Source organism: Scyliorhinus canicula, chromosome 5 (genome assembly GCF_902713615.1).
Source record: "Scyliorhinus canicula chromosome 5, sScyCan1.1, whole genome shotgun sequence".
In the NCBI taxonomy this organism is placed as follows: Eukaryota; Metazoa; Chordata; class Chondrichthyes; order Carcharhiniformes; family Scyliorhinidae; genus Scyliorhinus; species Scyliorhinus canicula.
The window spans coordinates 178832655-178850482 of NC_052150.1; the positions used below are offsets into that span (position 1 = coordinate 178832655).

At 46.8% G+C, this 17828-nt stretch overlaps 1 protein-coding gene across 13 annotated transcripts in view; it reads left to right on the forward strand.

Annotated features, from left to right (window-relative positions):
- myo3a (myosin IIIA) overlaps window positions 1-17828 on the forward strand; it is a 556810-nt gene that overhangs the window by 201533 nt on the left and 337449 nt on the right. For all 13 annotated transcript variants that reach the window (XR_005460772.1, XM_038798143.1, XM_038798142.1 and 10 more), the window contains one exon: window positions 14385-14461. Coding sequence is in view for 12 of the 13 variants with exons in the window: in XM_038798143.1 (XP_038654071.1) it covers window positions 14385-14461 (77 nt within the window). In the remaining variant the exon portion in view is untranslated. The remainder of the gene's footprint in view (window positions 1-14384; window positions 14462-17828) is intronic.

A 17828-nucleotide genomic window follows, 5' to 3' on the forward strand; every position in this document is an offset into this window, starting at 1 on the left:
GACCAATGATTTTTGACTTATAGGGCCAGATTTTCACTTACCATTGGTGGCAGTAAAAGGTTCAGGCACAATTTAATAATTGCATTTAGGAAGGGCCTCTGAAATATGATATAATTTTCAACAGGAGGGAATGAAGGGGGGGTGTCTAAACCCACCATGACATAATTCACTGTTGAGATGGTTGTGGAGCCAATTAAAAGATCGCATTGAGTCAGATACAAATTTTAAATTGGCAGACATGGGACATGGAGTGCCTCGGGCTCATCAAAGTGATCTTGGCATGCACACAGCAGGGAGTCATCAGGGTTAATAGAGGCACCAGGAAACTCATATAAGGGATGGATAGTCATGCTCATTGGCACAGAACTCCCATTGTTGGTGTTGAGAGACATATTTTGTTCACTGCGATAATTTGGATTCCTGAGAGCGTCAGCAGGATGCATGCTTCACCAGGGCATCAGAGCCAGCTGGCAAAGGAAGGCCTGCTGAACAAACTCCTGGTAGCTTAGTGATTGGGCACTGCTTACTATGGCATTGGCCAGGGCAGCGGGAAGGAGCATGAGCAGAGGGGCCTCCTGGTCAGGAAGAGGCTTAAGGACCCACAACATTGGGTCTATCGTCCGCTTGGCAGCTACTCCATGACTGACAGAGTACCACTGCCAGAGGAGACAGGTGATGTTGGAGATCTGCTCTATGCTTAACAATTACCTGATGCCTCATGGACCCCGATGGAAGTCACCTACCCCAAACCGTCAAGGTTACTGTCACTCTGCACTTCTACGATCATTCCAGGGGTCAGCTGTAGACATGGGCGCCGTTTTGCAGTCAGCAGTTCATTATGCTATTAGGTGGGCCACAGATTCTGGGTTCAAATGGTGAGAGAAAGATCCAATTTGCCACAAACAGGCTTGCACAGGCACAGAGGGCATTGAGCTTTGATCTCATTAATCGATTCCAGCAGGTCCAGAGCATTATTTTTGTTCTCACTTGATGGACCTGACAGCCGGATTGCTCAACAGAAATGGGTTCCACTCACTGAATATGCAGCTGTTCTGCAACCACCAAGAAGCACAAACTGCAGATCTGCAATCTGTTTCTGGACAGTTGTCATGACTCCTTTATCCTCCAAGTGTCCCATGTGCTATAACTCTTCAGGCCAGATTCCAGGACTGAGGCATAGAGATGGAGAGGCACCATAACCAAAGCTGAGTCTGCATTGAACAGACCAGTGGCATGTTGAAGATGCACTCCTACTGCCTTGACTGGTCGGGTGGTGCTCCCTGCACAAGCCAGCTAGCGTGTCCTGCATTTTTGGCATGTGTTGTCTGCTCCATAATTTGTCTATTCAAAGAAGGTTGGATCTTGACCAGGAGGAGGGAATGACAAACCACACTTCCTCAGAGGCTAATGGGGACACGTGAGTGGAAGGCAGCCTCTCCATTCTGAGGGAGACCATTGACACTGTTGCTGGCCTCATGACAATTAGCACGTTGGCATGGCCACACAGGCCACGCTGATTGGTTAATGCTTCACCTGACTGGGTCCCAGGCATATGGCATGCAATAATAATCTTTATTGTCACAAGTAGGCTTACATTAACACTGCATTGAAGATCCTGTGAAAATCCTCCAGTCGCCATATTCCGATGCCTGTTCGGGTACACTGAGCCCGTGTCTGCGTGGGTTTCCTCCGGGTGCTGCAGTTGTCTTGTTATGCTCTTGGCGTAGCATAAGCTGCTTCCTTGATGTTCACTCTGACAAGGAAGGTTCAGACGTGGAGATAACTTCAACACGTTTATTAAACTATTTACAATTCTCCTACTCGGATTCGCCTCTACTGTTAATCCTTCTATAGCCACTCAGACTGACGAACCAGTCTGCTACAATCCACGTGGTGGGTGTGATGTTGAATCAACCCTGTGTCTGTACTCACTGAGTGTCTCCACTGGAAAGAGGAAGACCGTGTGTGCTGTGTCCTTTATGTATCGGTTGGTGTAATGCCCCCCTGTGGTAGTGTCACCTCTGTGTGTATCGTGAATGCCCATTGGTCGTGTCCTATCTTACTGTCCTATTGGTTGAGTGTCTGTGTGTCATGTCTCTGGTGCTCCCTCTAGTGTCTAGCTAGTCTGCGTGTACTTACATTAACCCATTGTGTATCTACAGTGATGCATATCACCACACCAGTTTCCTCCCACAAGTCCCAAAAGACGTGCTGTTAGGTAATTTGGACATTCTGAATAATAACTTAGGAGAGATAAGTCACCATTGTAACATCGCTCTTGTATTAAACATTGCTTTATTCACCCATATAGATCCTCCATGCTGCCATTTCATGGTGCCATGCTCCACAATCCCCTTACACACACTCAGGGCTTCATCCCTGTGCAGTGTGAGAATGGCAGCACTATGTCTCTCATATCTCCCACACTGATGATGCAGTAAAGATGCACCTCTACTGGTATGGGACCACCAGCCCCCCACAATGCATCCCCCACCCCCTAAAACATCAATGCTCGGACCTCTCATGTCTGCCACTCTTGTGTGATCAGGATGCCAGGGGCTGACAATGTGTTGAGAGCCTGCCCACCTTGTACGTAAGGACTCCTGACTTCAGAGCTGTCCCTAGCTCTGCTGAACATGTCAGCCCTGGCCATTGCCCAAGGTCCTTCCTCTTCTATGTGTTGATCCTGACCGCCCTCCTCGATCTCCTCCTCAGCCGAGGACATGTGGCGCTCCTCCATCTCCTCCTGGTCCAGCTGCTCTTCCCGCTGCTGTGTCAGGGCGTGCAAAGGACAACAGACCCCGATGATGCGGTACACCCTCTGGGGTATCAATTGGATGGTACTCCCTGACTGGCTGATGCACCGGATGCACATCTTGAGCAAGTCAATCAGCTGCTCGACCAGTGCACGAGTTGACACATTGTAGCAAGTCTCAGTAGGTATTTGTGGTCTCCGCACTGAGGCACCTTCTGAGTGAGTATCCTTTGTCCCCAAGGAGACATCTCTCCAGCCGCTGCTCTCCCTCAAAAGTGGCTGGGATCTGGGAATGCCCCAGGATGTAACTATCATGGATTCTCCCTGGGAAACGGACACACATCTGCATGATGCACATCGCGTGGTCACAGACAATCTGAACATTGAGGGATTGGTATCCCTTGCGGTTCATAAATGGCACCCCATGCTGCCATGGAGACCACTGAGCCACTTGGGTGCAGTCAGTGACATTCTGCAACTTGGGCATGCATGCTATAAATGAAAATGAAAATCGCTTATTGTCACGAGTAGGCTTCAATGAAGTTACTGTGAAAAGCCCCTAGTCGCCACATTCCGGCGCCTGTCCGGGGAGGCTGGTACGGGAATCGAACCGTGCTGCTGGCCTGCTTGGTCTGCTTTAAAAGCCAGCGATTTAGCTGAGTGAGCTAAACCAGTACTTGTGAAGACAATGGCCATGGCGTCCTTGCTCGCCAGGGCCGGGATTCTCACTGAATCAGCGATGCATCCCGTACCGGCGCCAGAGAGCGGCGTGAACCAGTCCAGCGCGGGCCACCCGAAAGTTGTGGAATCCTCCGCACTAGGCCGGCGCTGGAGGAGTTGGCGCCGCTACAACCGGCGCAGAAGGGCCTCCGCCGGCCGGCGCGAGTTGGTGCATGCACAGGACTTCCAGCATGTTCTGCCACGGGCGCAGAACCGCTGGCATGTTTCCTGCGCATGCACAGGGGGTTTCTTCTCCGCGCCTGCCATGGCGGAGCCTTACACAGGCCGATGTGGGGGGAAAGAGTGCCCCCACGGCACAGGCCCGCCCACAGATCGGTGTGCCCCGATCGTGGGCCAGGCCACCGTGGGGGTCCTCCTCCCACCCACCGGGCCGGATTCCCCCACGTCCCCCTGAGGGCTCCACTAGCTGCCCTCCAAGCCAGGTCCCGCCAGTATGAACCATGTCTAATCCACGCCGGCGGAACTGGCCAAAAACAGACGGTCGCTCGGCCCATCGTGGCCTGGAGAATTGCCGGGGGGGCCGCTGCCAACTGCCCCCAACAGGTATGGCGCAATCCCCACCCCGTCCGAAAACCGGCCGCGGAGTATTCAGCAGCCGGCGTCAGATCGGGGGGGACGGGATTCTCGGCCCTTGCAAATAGCGCATCTTTGAGCTCCCTAATGCACTTGTGCGCGGCAGACTGGGGTATGTTGTACTGATCACCATGCAGCCCTGAAACGAGCTGCTGACATTGAAATTCAGAGCGGCAGTGACTTTTAAGGGCCACAGGCAATGGGTGACCTCGCGGTCCATGTGGTGCCAACGCCTGTATCACCTGGCACAGGTGGTACACTGTCTCCTGGGACAGACACAATCTTCTTCAGCATTGTAGCTCTGACATCTGGAGCTCGGAGGCTCAACGTTGGAATACCCTTGTACGGTAATGTCACCCCCAAAGCTCCACCATCTGAGGCCCTCCTCCTGGAAGATTAATGGGCCCAGCTGTCCCTCCTCTGCAGGGTGGGCTCTGGTCCTGGCCGCGTGCAGTGGCACGTCGATGTCTCTGCTGCTGGTCAATTGTAATCAATAGAATTGCAATCTCGACTGGCTCCAGAATCAAAACCTGAAAGAAAGAGAATATCAAAGTGAACGACGAGGAGTCCTGAAATTGCCATGACCCTGAGCCCTCTCAGCCTCTGGGACCCATGAGCTTCCCCCGAGGTGAGAGCCTTTCCACTGAGCCTCACTCCCTCCCAGTCACACAATAGCCACTTCCCCACAGTTATCTCTCTAAACTCCAGCTAAATGAAGCTCTTCAACCATTGAGAGTGTCAGGGGTCCAAGTGCCTCCCCACCCCTGCAAGCATGATATGTGAGGGCAGTTGACTGCATTCAATGTACCTCATGGAGGACCTGGACAATGACCACCATTGTTGCCTTAAATGAGCTGAGTGCGGTTTCTGTGGCAGGCGAGGCACACCAGATTTGTGTGAAGCCTGCAATTAGTACTTCAACTCCACCCTGAGAGTTCTGCCAGCAAACCAGCCACCAGACCGCTTTACACCAAGAGGCTCACAGACTTGAAGGGCCCAAAAGGCCTTCGGGAAACTCTAGCCCCTGAGATGCCGATACTGCACCCACCCTAGTTGAATCTATCTGGGTCCTGCGCATCCTCTCCGGTGCCCCCTCTGCAACTGGCACCCTGGATGGTGATGGTGACCTGAGCGCTCACCTCCAATTTCCCGTTCGGAGGGGAGGTCACCAGGTTCTAATTTTTATTCAGCTGTTGTAAATCGCGGCGGTGTGACGTCACGCCAGTGCTCATGAATATTCAGTGAATAGGGAAGTCCCAGAGGGAGGGCTTGCTAATGATTTTGTAATTTATCAAAATGGGGTTCCCGGTCTTCTGCGGCAGGTTCCTCATCCCGCTGCCAACGAGGAGCCTGGAAAATCAGAAATCGTGATCTCGCCAGAGAGAATCACGTTTTCGGATTCTCGCCGAATTCGCCGCAGGCATCACCATTCTCACTGATAGTTCACGCAGGCTCAAACCGCCTCTGATGTTTCTGGAGACCATTCTTGCTCTGAATACATTATGACTGAATAGAAATAGTTACCACTAAAACATTTATATTATCCAAAGAACTCAAGTGAATTTTAATATCCTTCTGTTTTTATCTTATGTTGTGTTGATTGTTTTGAATATCTTTGCTAAAGCAACTTGGGACAATTAGTGAGGAATAGCTACTAAGCCAGCTAATGTAAAGGAATCAATTGCCACAAATTTCAAACAGTAATATCACAGGTGAGATCTGCTGGATTACTGTAAACAGCTATACAAAAAGGTATCAGTGTTTGAATAGCTTCAGTTTTGTAAATATCCTATTAATATTGATGAATCGCCAAATGTACTTGCATTTCATTAAGAACCTTGGCCAAATACATCAAAAGATTTCTGACTTTTATTTAAAATCTGTTACTATAAAAATCATAATTTTCTGGATAATCTGCCTTGTACTTTGGAATGTAATTTTTTTTTCTGGTAAGCTTGTGTTTAATTTTGCCCAGCTTCCACACATTGTACAATGAACTTAGCTCTGCAGGGAATCCATCTGCTATCTGTTTCCCCCATGAGAACTCTGCACTTCTTGCTTGTTCCCTGTTTTGGAAAATCACCACCACCGTGCCGTTACAGCAGTCAGCTGATTATTTGCTTTAAGGAACATGTTGTGGCATAATCTAATGCAGTTTTGCTTTAAGACGTCGTATCGCACTTTAAGACGTATGCATATGCTCAGTACGACTGGGCGGGCATCCAGACTGAGGTTGGAAGCCATTTTACGTTAATCTGCTTTGGATGTTACCGAAGGAAATGGAAACTCTTGCGGCTATACCTTGTTCGTTATGTTATTGAACTTCTCAGATGATAAGGGTGCTCGCTGAAGGAGACATGTTTGCAGGTAGGCAGGAAAATTCCAAGCGGGAAGCATTCCCGATGGGGAAACTTTGAGGAACGTGGAAAGGATCTCCTCTTTCTTATTTTGCAATTGCAGGGAATCCATCTACTTTGTAAATTTGGCCCAAAAGCCATTTCTAATGTCTTAAATTACATCTTTATAGCATTTTTCCATCACATAATATTGGAAAGCATGCGTGAGGAAAAAGATGTCAAAGCTCAACAGTGTTTCACAGCAGATACAATTCAATGTATAAACTGTACAATTGTTTTTGTGAGAATTTGTTTGGCAAACTCTGCTTTGCTTGGGGAGTGAAGAATGGGAGGAGTAAGAAAATGTCTGTTGTTCATCAGAGTGGTATGCTGTATCATGTGTGGGTGACGTGATAGTATGTTTCCAAAGGACTTACCTTAATCCATTGCACACTTGATTAACCTTTCAGCTTGTTTACAAACACTTTTCTTTGCAGAGGCAGTATCTGTCTCACAAAGGCTAGTCACCTGAGAGTTAAAATCCACCCACTGCCGACAAAGTCTTAAGCAACATGCAATTTGATGGAGGGGTAGGTTGTGCAGGTTCAGATGCGTTATCAACATTAAACAAAAATTTGACACTCAAGTGGAAAGGGAATGTTAAGCTAACTCCTCAAAATAGTTCATGATATCCTGATACGATGTTTACTGATGGCATTAACTCTTAAAAGACAAACAATTATTTTCAGTCCTCTAAAGGTTTTATTAATTTATGAGCATCACTGGCATGGCTGACCTTTAATATCCATCCCTTGCTGTCCAGAAGGTGGGGGTGTGGCACCTATATAATATGGCTGGGTGACCTGTTGCACTTTAGAGTACAATTATGGATCAACCACATTGATGGGCGACTGAAGTCATATACAGGGCAAAATAAGGATGGCAGATTACCGTCTCGAAAAGGACTTCAGCGAACCAGTTGGGTTCTTGCAACAATCCAACAGCTTCTTGCTCCTGATTTCTTCAACGGAATTCAAATTCACAAACTTGAAATTTGGGTTTGATTACTCCCAAGATTACAGGTCCAATCTCATAACACCCATGTCATCTGTGGGCACCATCCTTTGACATACCCTCTGAACTGTGTGCAACCTCCTCTTGTAGCCAACTGTAACCTCACCTTTACCCTTCACTCCAAAAACTGTTGCCTTCATACAATGGATCCTTATGCGAAACCAATATGTCATCAAGCTACCAAATATTTTCTGTTTATGCAGTCACTATGAAATGTGCCTTATTATAGATTTTGTATTCAGCTTGAAGCAACGTTTTGGGTGTGATCAAATGGTCTTGTCGCGCCCGACTCGGTGACACAACAAAGCTGTGAAATCGGGCGAGAGGCCTCTCATGAGATTTACGATGCACGGAACGAAATTTAGCGAGACGTCGCAATCTGGATCGCACCCTTGCTGGAAGAGATCCAGATTAGCATATTGAAATGAGCCATTAGACTGGATTCTCCTGAGGCCTGGGAACTAAGGGCCTCGCCCGGCAGACCTCGCCATGGTGGCGTTTCGCACAGGTCCACACAAACATGGATCAGGCGTAATAGCACCTGGGGTGGCCTCCCAGGCCATCTGAGGCCCTCAGTTGGTTGGGCTGCTTGTGGCACTGCCAGGGTGCCAGGTTGCCCATGCCAGGGATCGGGCTGGGGTGTGCCCAGCCCTTAAGAGGTGGAGTGAGGTGGGCTTAAGGACCCCGAAGAGGTAAATTGGGGCAGTGGGGGTGTGGTGGGGCATCCAAGGTGGTCACGGAATTGGGGCAACATTTTAAAATGGTGCCCCGATCTCTTCTTGCACTGTCGAGCTAGGTTCGTCAGTGCAGGGAGTGACGTAAATGCGGCTTCAGGGGGCAGCTCTTTGATGTAAATGGTGCAAAACAAATTACTACAGCTGTATAGTAATTAGCATGTCAAAAATGATTTGCTGTTCTTCATTCTTGGCAGGACCTTAATGTTAGTTGAAAGGAATTGAGGACCGGCTTGTTCCTGTGAGGAAGAAGGATAAATATGGCAAATTTTGGGAACCTTGGATAACAAGAGATATTGTGGGTCTCGTCAAAAAGAAAAAGGAGACATTTGTCAGGACTAGAAGGCTGGGAACAGGCAAAGCCTGTGTGGAATAGAACATAGAACATAGAACATAGAACACTACAGCGCAGTACGGGCCCTTCGGCCCTCGATGTTGCGCCGACCTGTGAAACCATCTGAAGCCTATCTGACCTACACTATTCCATTTTCATCCATATGTCTATCCAGTGACCACTTAAATGCCCTTAAAGTTGGCGAGTCTACTACTGTTGCAGGCAGGGCATTCCACACCCCTACTACTCTCTGAGTAAAGAAACTGCCTCTGACATCTGTCCTATATCTCTCACCCCTCAATTTAAAGCTATGTCCCCTCGTGTTGGTCATCACCATCCGAGGAAAAAGACTCTCACTGTCCACCCTATCTAATCCTCTGACTATCTTATATGTCTCTATTAAGTCACCTCTCAGCCTTCTCCTCTCTAACGAAAACAACCTCAATTCCCTGAGCCTTTCCTCGTAAGACCTTCCCTCCATACCAGGCAACATCCTAGTAAATCTCCTCTGAACCCTTTCCAAAGCTTCCACATCCTTCCTATAATGTGGTGACCAGAACTGCACGCAGTACTCCAGGTGTGGCCGCACCAGAGTTATGTACAGCTGCAGCATGACCCTGTGGTTCCGAAACTCAATCCCCCTGCTTATAAAGGCTAGCACACCATATGCCTTCTTAACAGCCCTATTAACCTGGGTGGCAACTTTCAAGGATTTTGTAAGGAAAGTAGGAAGGAACTTAAGAATGGAGTGAGGAGGACTAAAAGGGGTCACAAAAAGTAATTGGCAAATAGGGTTAAGAAAAATCCCAAGGCTTTTTACACGTACATAAAAAGTAAGAGGGTAGCCAGGGAAAGAGTTCGCCCTCAGAAAGACAGGGGAGGGAATCTATGTGTGAAGCCAGAGGAAATGGGTGAGGTACTAAATGAATACTTTGCATCTGTATTCACCAAAAAGAAGGAATTGGTGGATTTTGAGTCTGGAGAAGGGTGTGTAGATAGCCTGGGTCACATTGAGATCCAAAAAGACAAGGTTTCATAGAATTTACAGTGCAGAAGGAGGCCATTCGGCCCATCGAGTCTGCACCGACTCTTGGAAAGAGCACCCTACCCAAGCCCATACTTCCACCCTATCCCCATAACCCAGTAACCCCACCTAACACCAAGAGCAATTTGGACCCTAAGGGCAATTTATCATGGCCAATCCACCTAATCTGCACATCTTTGGACTGTGGGAGGAAACCGGAGCACCCGGAGGAAACCCACGCACAAACAGGGAGAACGTGCAGACTCCACACAGACAGTGACTCAAGCCGGGATTCGAACCTGGGACCCTGGAGCTGTGAAGCATTTGTGCTATCCACAATGCCACAATGCTACCGTGCTGCCATTGGGCGTCTTGAAAAATATTAAAGTAGATAAGTCCCCAGGGCCTGATTGGATCTATCCAAGAATACTGAAGGAGGCTAGAGAGGAAATTGCTGAGGCCTTAACAGAAATCTTTTGATCCTCACTTATCTTCAGGTGATGCCCCAGAGGACTGGAGAATAGCCAATATTGTTCGTTTTTTAAGAAGAGTAGTAAGGATAATCCAGGGAACTACAGGCCAGTGAGCTTTACGTCAGTGATAGGGAAATTACTGGAGAAAATTCTTTGAGACAGGATCTACTCCCATTTGGAAGCAAGTGGATGTATTAGCGAGAGGCAGCACGGTTTTGTTCAGGGGAGGACGTGGCTCACTAACTTGATAGAGTTTTTCGAGGAGGTCACAGAGATGATTGATGCAGGTTGGGCAGTGGATGTTGTCTGTATGGACTTCAGTAAGGCCTTTGACAAGTCCCTCATGGCAGGCTGGTACAAAAGGTGAAGTTACATGGGATCGGGGTGAGCTGGCAAGATGGATACAGAACTGGCTAGGTCATAGAAGGCAGAGAGTAGCAATGGAAGGGTGCTTTTGTGATTGGAGGGCTGTGACTAGTTCCTCAGGGATCAGTGCTGGGACATTTGCTATTTGTAGTATATATAAATGATTTGGCGTAAAATGTAACTGGCCTGATTAGTAAGTTTGCGGATGACACAAAGGTTGGTGGAATTGCAGACAGCGATGAGGACTGTCAGAGGATACAGCAAGATTTAGATTATTTGGAGACTTGGGCGGAGAGATGGCAGATGGAGTTTAATCCGGACAAATGTGAGGTAATGCATTTTGGAAGGTCTAATACAGGTAGGGAATATACAGTGAATGATAGAACCCTCAAGAGTATTGACAGTCAGAGAGATCTAGGTGTACAGGTCCACAGGTCATTGAAAGGGGCAACACAGGTGGAGAAGGTAGTCAAGAAGGCATACAGCATGCTTGCCTTCATTGGCCAGGGCATTGAGTATAAGAATTGGCAAGTCATGTTGCAGCTGTATAGAACCTTAGTTAGGCCACATTTGGAGTATAGTGTTCAATTCTGGTCACCACACTACCAGAAGGATGTGGAGTCTTTCAAGAGGGTGCAGAAGAGATTTACCAGGATGTTGCCTGGTATGGAGGGCATTAGCTATGAGGAGAGGTTGAATAAATTGGGTTTGTTCTCACCGGAACAAAGGAGGTTGTGGAGCGACCTGATAGAGGTCCATAAAATTATGAGGGGCATAGACAGAGTGGATAGTCAGAGGCTTTTCCCCAGGGTAGAGTGGTCAATTACTAGAGGGCATAGGTTTAAGGTGCAAGGGGCAAGGTTTAGAGGAGATGTACGAGGCAAGTTTTATACACAGAGGGTAGTGGGTGCCTGGAATTCGCTGCCGGAGGAGGTGGTGGAAGCAGGGATGATTGTGATGTTTAAGGGGCATCTTGACAAATACATGAATAGGGTGGAAATATAGGGATACAGACCCCGGAAGTGTGGAAGATTTTAGTTTAGACGGGCAGCATGGTTGGCGCCGGCTTGGAGGGCTGAAAGGCCTGTTTCTGTGCTGTACTTTTCTTTGTTCTTTGTTCTTTGTTAATACTTGATCATGTGCAATTGAATGTTTCGGAAAGAAAAAAGAATGATTTAAAAAATAATAAAACGTTCAGAATAAATATCACCAGTTTTTAAGAAATATACCGAGAGGAACATGATTGAAGTAGATTTGTTGCTGCCACACTGTGAGTTATGGATGGAGAAGGTAAATGTAGTGCGATTGTGCACACTCTTCAAGCTTGACTTTTGCTATGTGCCAAAAGCGGAAGACAAACCAAATAATGTCGTCATTCAAGCTGTACTTTAAAAACAAAAATAGCTTCAGATAGAATGCATGACTTTAGATGTTATTCATGAGCGCCCACCTTCTCAACCTTTCCCCTTGCCTGAGATGTGGTGATCCTCAGGTTAAACCACCACCCGTCAGCTCTCCCCCTCAAAGAGGAAAGAAGCCGATGGTCATCTGGAACTATGGTCACTTTACATTTCGAATATTTTACCAACTGTTACAAATGGTCTTTGTTGCTCTATTTATTTATCTTGGTGAACCACAAGCCTTTCCCCTGTATCGATAAAATGACCACACAACCAGTTAGTTAGTTCAAAAGATAGTTTATTTATATACACAAGAGTTATCTCAACATGCAAACACAATATCCACTATGAGTTAAACTACACCTATCAGCTCTAATAACTTATACTTAACTTCAGGACGACCGGCACTGTGCAAATGGATAAAGGCCTATATCTGGATTTCACTTGGTTGGTTTGAAGAAAGTGGGTCTGTCTCTGCTGGGCTCATCCAGGTAGCGATCGTTGGTCTTGAACTTGGCTGGCTGTTTCTGCTGCAATTGGGTGGCACAGGCCGGATCCAAGAGAGACAGAACATTTTGCGCTCTTTGGGTCGATCCTTAACCTTGGACCCAATAGTTCGACAGGGCTCTGATCACTCTCTTCGATTTCGGCCCATAAAGGGGCGGGTGCCTTGGTAGCTGGGCGGGTCCTTAGTGGTCATTGACTTTGGCAGTTGTGCTTTCTGAGTAACGGAGTGGCGCCGATCAGTCTGTGGCTGTACCGATTGCTTGATTGGAGTTCTATTGTCCTGGGAAAATGGGCCATTAAAATGTAAATGAGCAGGGGTTTCAGTCAGGTCTGGTTGCCTATGTTTTAGATACACATAGGCTGTGTATCTGTCTGAGTCCTGGGTTGGCCATAATTCCCATGGTCCTTTGCAGGTGCCCATTTTAAATGGCTACATCTTGGTGTTAGGTGGATTAGGTCTGATAAAAATCAAGCTGTCAGCATCACCTTTTAGCTTTCATTGGAAGGAATCTGTTGTTGCTGTGGACAATGCCCATCTGAGCATGATTGGTCACAGTGTTTAACCTTGGGGAAGAGGTATGGGGCTGGATTCTCAGTTCACCGACACCGAAATCGAGTTTGCCGATCGGCCAGAGAATCAAAGTTCCCGACCAAATCGGGGCGGCGCCGCTTTCACGATGCTCCACCCCTTCCAAAGCGGCATATTCGGAGAGTATGGCATGCCACGTATCGCCGGCCTCAGGACATTGCCTGAGGCCCGCCCCCGATTATTCGCCCCCGACCGGTCGAGTTCCCGATGGCTCGGGACACGTGTGGTCTCATCCGTCGGGAACCTGGCGTGGCGGCTGCGGACTTGGTCCAGCACTGCCACAGTCGTGGGAGGGCCCACCTGCGGGCCGGGGGGGACGTCATCATGGGCTGGGGCTACTGTGGGGGTATGATCCGCGGTGCGCGAGCTGGCTGAAAGCGGGGACTATTTTGCGGGCCGGGTCTGCAAGCGGCCACCACCATGTTGCACGGGCCGTATCGACAGCTGGAGCTGAGTGCTCTACGCTGCCTTCCTGCTTGTCCCCAGCAAAATGGGGAATTGGTGACCGTTTTTCGCTGGCGTGGGGACATAGCCCCAGAATCGGAGAATCCAGCCCATGATGTTCAGAGGCGGAAGGAAACGGCAGCGATTTTGTTTCCACAGTCGCTGATGTTGCAACTTTTTTCTACAGACTTAACACTAGTGGGGAAAAAACTCCATGGCAGTGCATTTTATTTTAAATCCTGATCCGACCATACTTGTACTCAAACATTTGGCCAACTGGTTGATGTAAATGGTGCAAATTAATTACTACGGCTGTATATGAAGTAGTAGGTCAAATTTGATCTGCTGTCCTTCATTCTTGACAGGCATCTTGATGTTAATACTTGATCATGTGCAAAACCTGAAAGTGTCAGAAAGTAAAAAGGACAACGATAAAATAATAAGTTCAGAATTCCCACCATCCGATATTAAGTTACAGTCCGAAAGGAACATGCAATCCATGGAATGTTTCCTTCGATTTAAATTAAAACAAAATTATTTTTTCTCTATTCCCTAATGGTATCAAAATGTAGTCGGCCTGAATATAAAATATGGGAATTCATTTTAGGCTCACAATTAACGACTCTGCTAATATTACAAAATGGAGAAAACTCTGCCTGCATCTCTACTGATGACAGTTCAGTTCCCTCATATGTTGGTCTTATTGCTATAGAACTGTACAGCACAGAGGAGGCCATGCCTCCTAACCTACCTGTACTGACACTGAGGTCGTGCAACCCCCAAATAATTTCCCCTTGATGCAAATTCCCCCCAATAATATCCCCAACGCCCGAGAGAACCAGACAGGACAATGGAAGGAAGTTAAAATTCATCCAAATTTTTCTTTCACTTTTAGATTTTCTTTTTAATAGTTTGCTGAAACTGTTTCTTAAAACAGTGAGTACAATGTGCAGTTGGTCAGAGGAATGTTTGTCATGCTGTTGGGCTATATGCTAGCTTCATTTCATGATGATTTGGTCTAATTCCTGTACTAGGTGTTTCAGCCCAGTTAACTAGCACTCGACTTCGCTGCAACACATCTGTTGGAACCCCATTCTGGATGGCCCCAGAGGTAAGTAAGAAAACCCAAAAGGCAGCCCCCATGTGCATCAATACCCAACCCTTGAGTGCCGGTTTCCTTGTATTTTCATTGCCCTTTATTACTGCATTCCTGCATTTGTTTTTCACAGTTGTAAACACCTTTATGAGTGCACCAGTTACTTCATTTTTATATTTCAATGTTGAAAAAAATGTGTCAACTGGCAATCTGAAGTGGAGAGAATGATGTATTTCCTCACTAGCGTGAATCAATGTAGGAATTGGACGTGTAGTCAAAGTGTAATCCAAGAGCCCCTTCAGCTCACAAACAGATTTACACAGTCTGACTTTGTGCTGCTATAACCCCTTCTCCCTTCAGTATTGACTTTGGATAGAGTGCTAAAGATTTGTGAGTTAAATAAAAGCACTTTGCTCAGGCACAAAATATCAGGTGAACACACGTTGTCAGCCAGGACACATTTGTAACCATCTGTTGTCAGGGTTTACTTCATCACAAAGAACAAAGAGAATTACAGCACAGGAACAAGCCCTTCGGCCCTCAAAGCCTGCACCGACCATGCTGCCCGTCTGAACTAAAACCCCCTATCTTTCTGGGGACCATATCCCTTTATTCCCATCCTATTCATGTATTTGTCAAGGCGCTCCTTAAAAGTCACTATCGTATCTGCTTCCGCTACCTCCCCCAGCAGCAAGTTCCAGTCTCCCACCACCTCTGTGTAAAAAAAAAATTGCCTCATGCATCTCCTTTAAATCTTGCCCCTTGCATCTTAAACCTTTGCTACCTAGTAATTGACTCTTCCACCCGAGGAAAAAGTTTCTGACGATCTACCCTATCCATGCCCCTCACAATCTTGTAGACTTGTCATTCCAGGGAAAGCAAACCAAGTTTCTCCAACTCTCCTCATAGCTAATGCCCTCCGTACCAGGCAACATCCTTGTAAATCTTTTCTGTACCCTCTATGTCCTCTGGTGGTGTGGCGACCAGAATTAAATACTATATACCAAGTACAGCCGAACATGACTTGCCAATTTTTAAACTCAATGACCTGGCCGATGAAGGCAAACATGCCGTATCCCTTTGCGACTATCTTCTGCACCTGCGTTTCGCGTTCTTGTCTCAGGGTGGAGATGAATTAACTTTACTTCAGTCTGAGTTACATAACGTGAACAGCTATTGCTGGTCCAAACGTACAGCAAATTACTTCACCTACAGTTATTGATGGTTGGCAACATTACATCACAAGTAGTAAATATTAGCACACTGCCTTTGATTTGAGGTGATTTCTATTTTAAATGCTTTGCAAATTGCCTCTCTCTACCTCCTGCACTCAGCATACTGACATTCTGTCACAGCTTAACCATCAATTTGGTTCATTGGCTCAAAATTAAAGACCTGAGTATCAGGAACAAATGAATCATAAAAGAGAGTGGCAAACAAATTCAATGGTTTGATACTCCATTGTGTAATACAATGCAAAGCATATCTTGTATTATACATTTGAGGCCGGCATGCGATGCAGTGGTTAGCATTGGGACTGCAGCGCTGAGGACCCGGGTTTGAATCACGGCCCTGGGTCACTGTCCGTGTGGAGTTTGCACATTCTCCCCATGTCTGCATGGGCTTCACCCCCACCACCCAAAGATGTGCTGGTTAGGTGGATTGGCCATGTTAAATTGGCCCTTAATTGGAAAAGAAAAATAATTGGCTACTCTAATTTTTTTTTAAAAAATAAATACGTCTGAGAATGTAAGAGTGTAAATCTGTCCTTTCAGTATGCCCTTTTTTTACCGACAGAGATAGTCTGGGGATAGTTACACATTTTTTTACCAGAGCAGACATTGGATTGCAGTCCATGGGAGCAATTTTCCAGTTGCACCCACCTTTAAATGGCCCATCAAATTTTCCGTCCCACCCGCGACAATTTCCACCGCGGGTGGAACCAGTCTCACAGTGAGCCCCAGCAGAGTAAAACTATATCCTGGAAAAGTCAAGCACCATAACTGAAAACAAATATTTTCTCCTTAAGCCAATAGTTAATTGATACTCATCCCACCTGCCCCTGTCGCCTCAAGAAAATACATTTGCATTATTCAGTACAATGCTTAACGCTCAAACAAAGAGCACATTTCAGAACTTAGAATTCACCTTTTCTCTGAATCTACGTGAATTCGAACAGAACAGAGAGAATTTGCAGGGCCTCATCCAAGCACCCTTAACATTTTGACCTCCTACACTTCTCATAACGGCTTCATCTATGGGCGTAGCAGTGTCCACCATATGCATCATAAAGTCACAGAGGAAAATGCCTTCTGCATTCCAGACATCTCCAAATCAGGTTGTTGCAGTGTGCCATTCCTCTGTTTAGCATGTTCCAAAAGAGTAATTTGGAATCCATTCACGTGTGCTCTTCCCAAAGGCAGGCCCCGTCTGCTGATGCATCATCTTGAACTATTTTCTTGGCAGTTTATTTTTCAGTGGAGATTTAACATTAGAATAGAATAGAATAGAGAAATACAGCACAGAACAGGCCCTTCGGCCCACGATGTTGCGCCGAACTTTTGTCCTAGGTTAATCATAGAATTTTGGACAATTTATCATGGCCAATCCACCCAACCTGCACATCTTTGGACATTGTTCCCTAATCTCAGGGACAGGGCAAGAAGGCAGCTCCCGTGCCTTCCTGAGCTGAAATCCAATTCAAACCTGTTGGTGTTATTCTGAGCCATACGCTAACCATCTAACCAATTTTCTGTACCCTCTCCAAAGCCTCCACATCCTTCTGGTGGTGTGGCGACCAGAATTAAACACTATATACCAATTAAGCAAACCGCAACTGGCACCCCCCCCCCCCCCCCCCCCCCCCGGGGGGAAAGGGGGGAAAAAAATCAAATGTGTTAAAGTAATTGAATGAAATTCCTCCTTAGTGAATTTAGTAAAAATATTATCCTATTTAAAACTTGAAAATGTTGTTGAAAGTTTATTAAAACACACTAACATGCTGATTATTAATATTACACAGCATAATTTCAACCAGAATCAATTTGACTAGCCTATTTCTATAAGAGTTTACTATGGATGCCGATCCTCTTCGTCCTCTCATTTGGTTACACATTGCCCTATTATGGAAGCAATGTAAAAGTGAGCTTAGAAAGAATATTGCATTCATTGTTTATCATAACCAAATTTAGAGGGCAGCACGGTGGTGCAGTGGTTTGTGCTGCTGCCTCACGGTGCCGAGATCCCAGGTTCGATCGCAGCTCTGGGTCACTGTCCGTGTGGAGTTTGCACATTGTCCCATTGTCCCCGTGTTTGCGTCGGTTTTGCTCCCACAACCCAAAAGATGTGCAGGGTAGATGAATTGGCCAGGCTAAATTGCCCC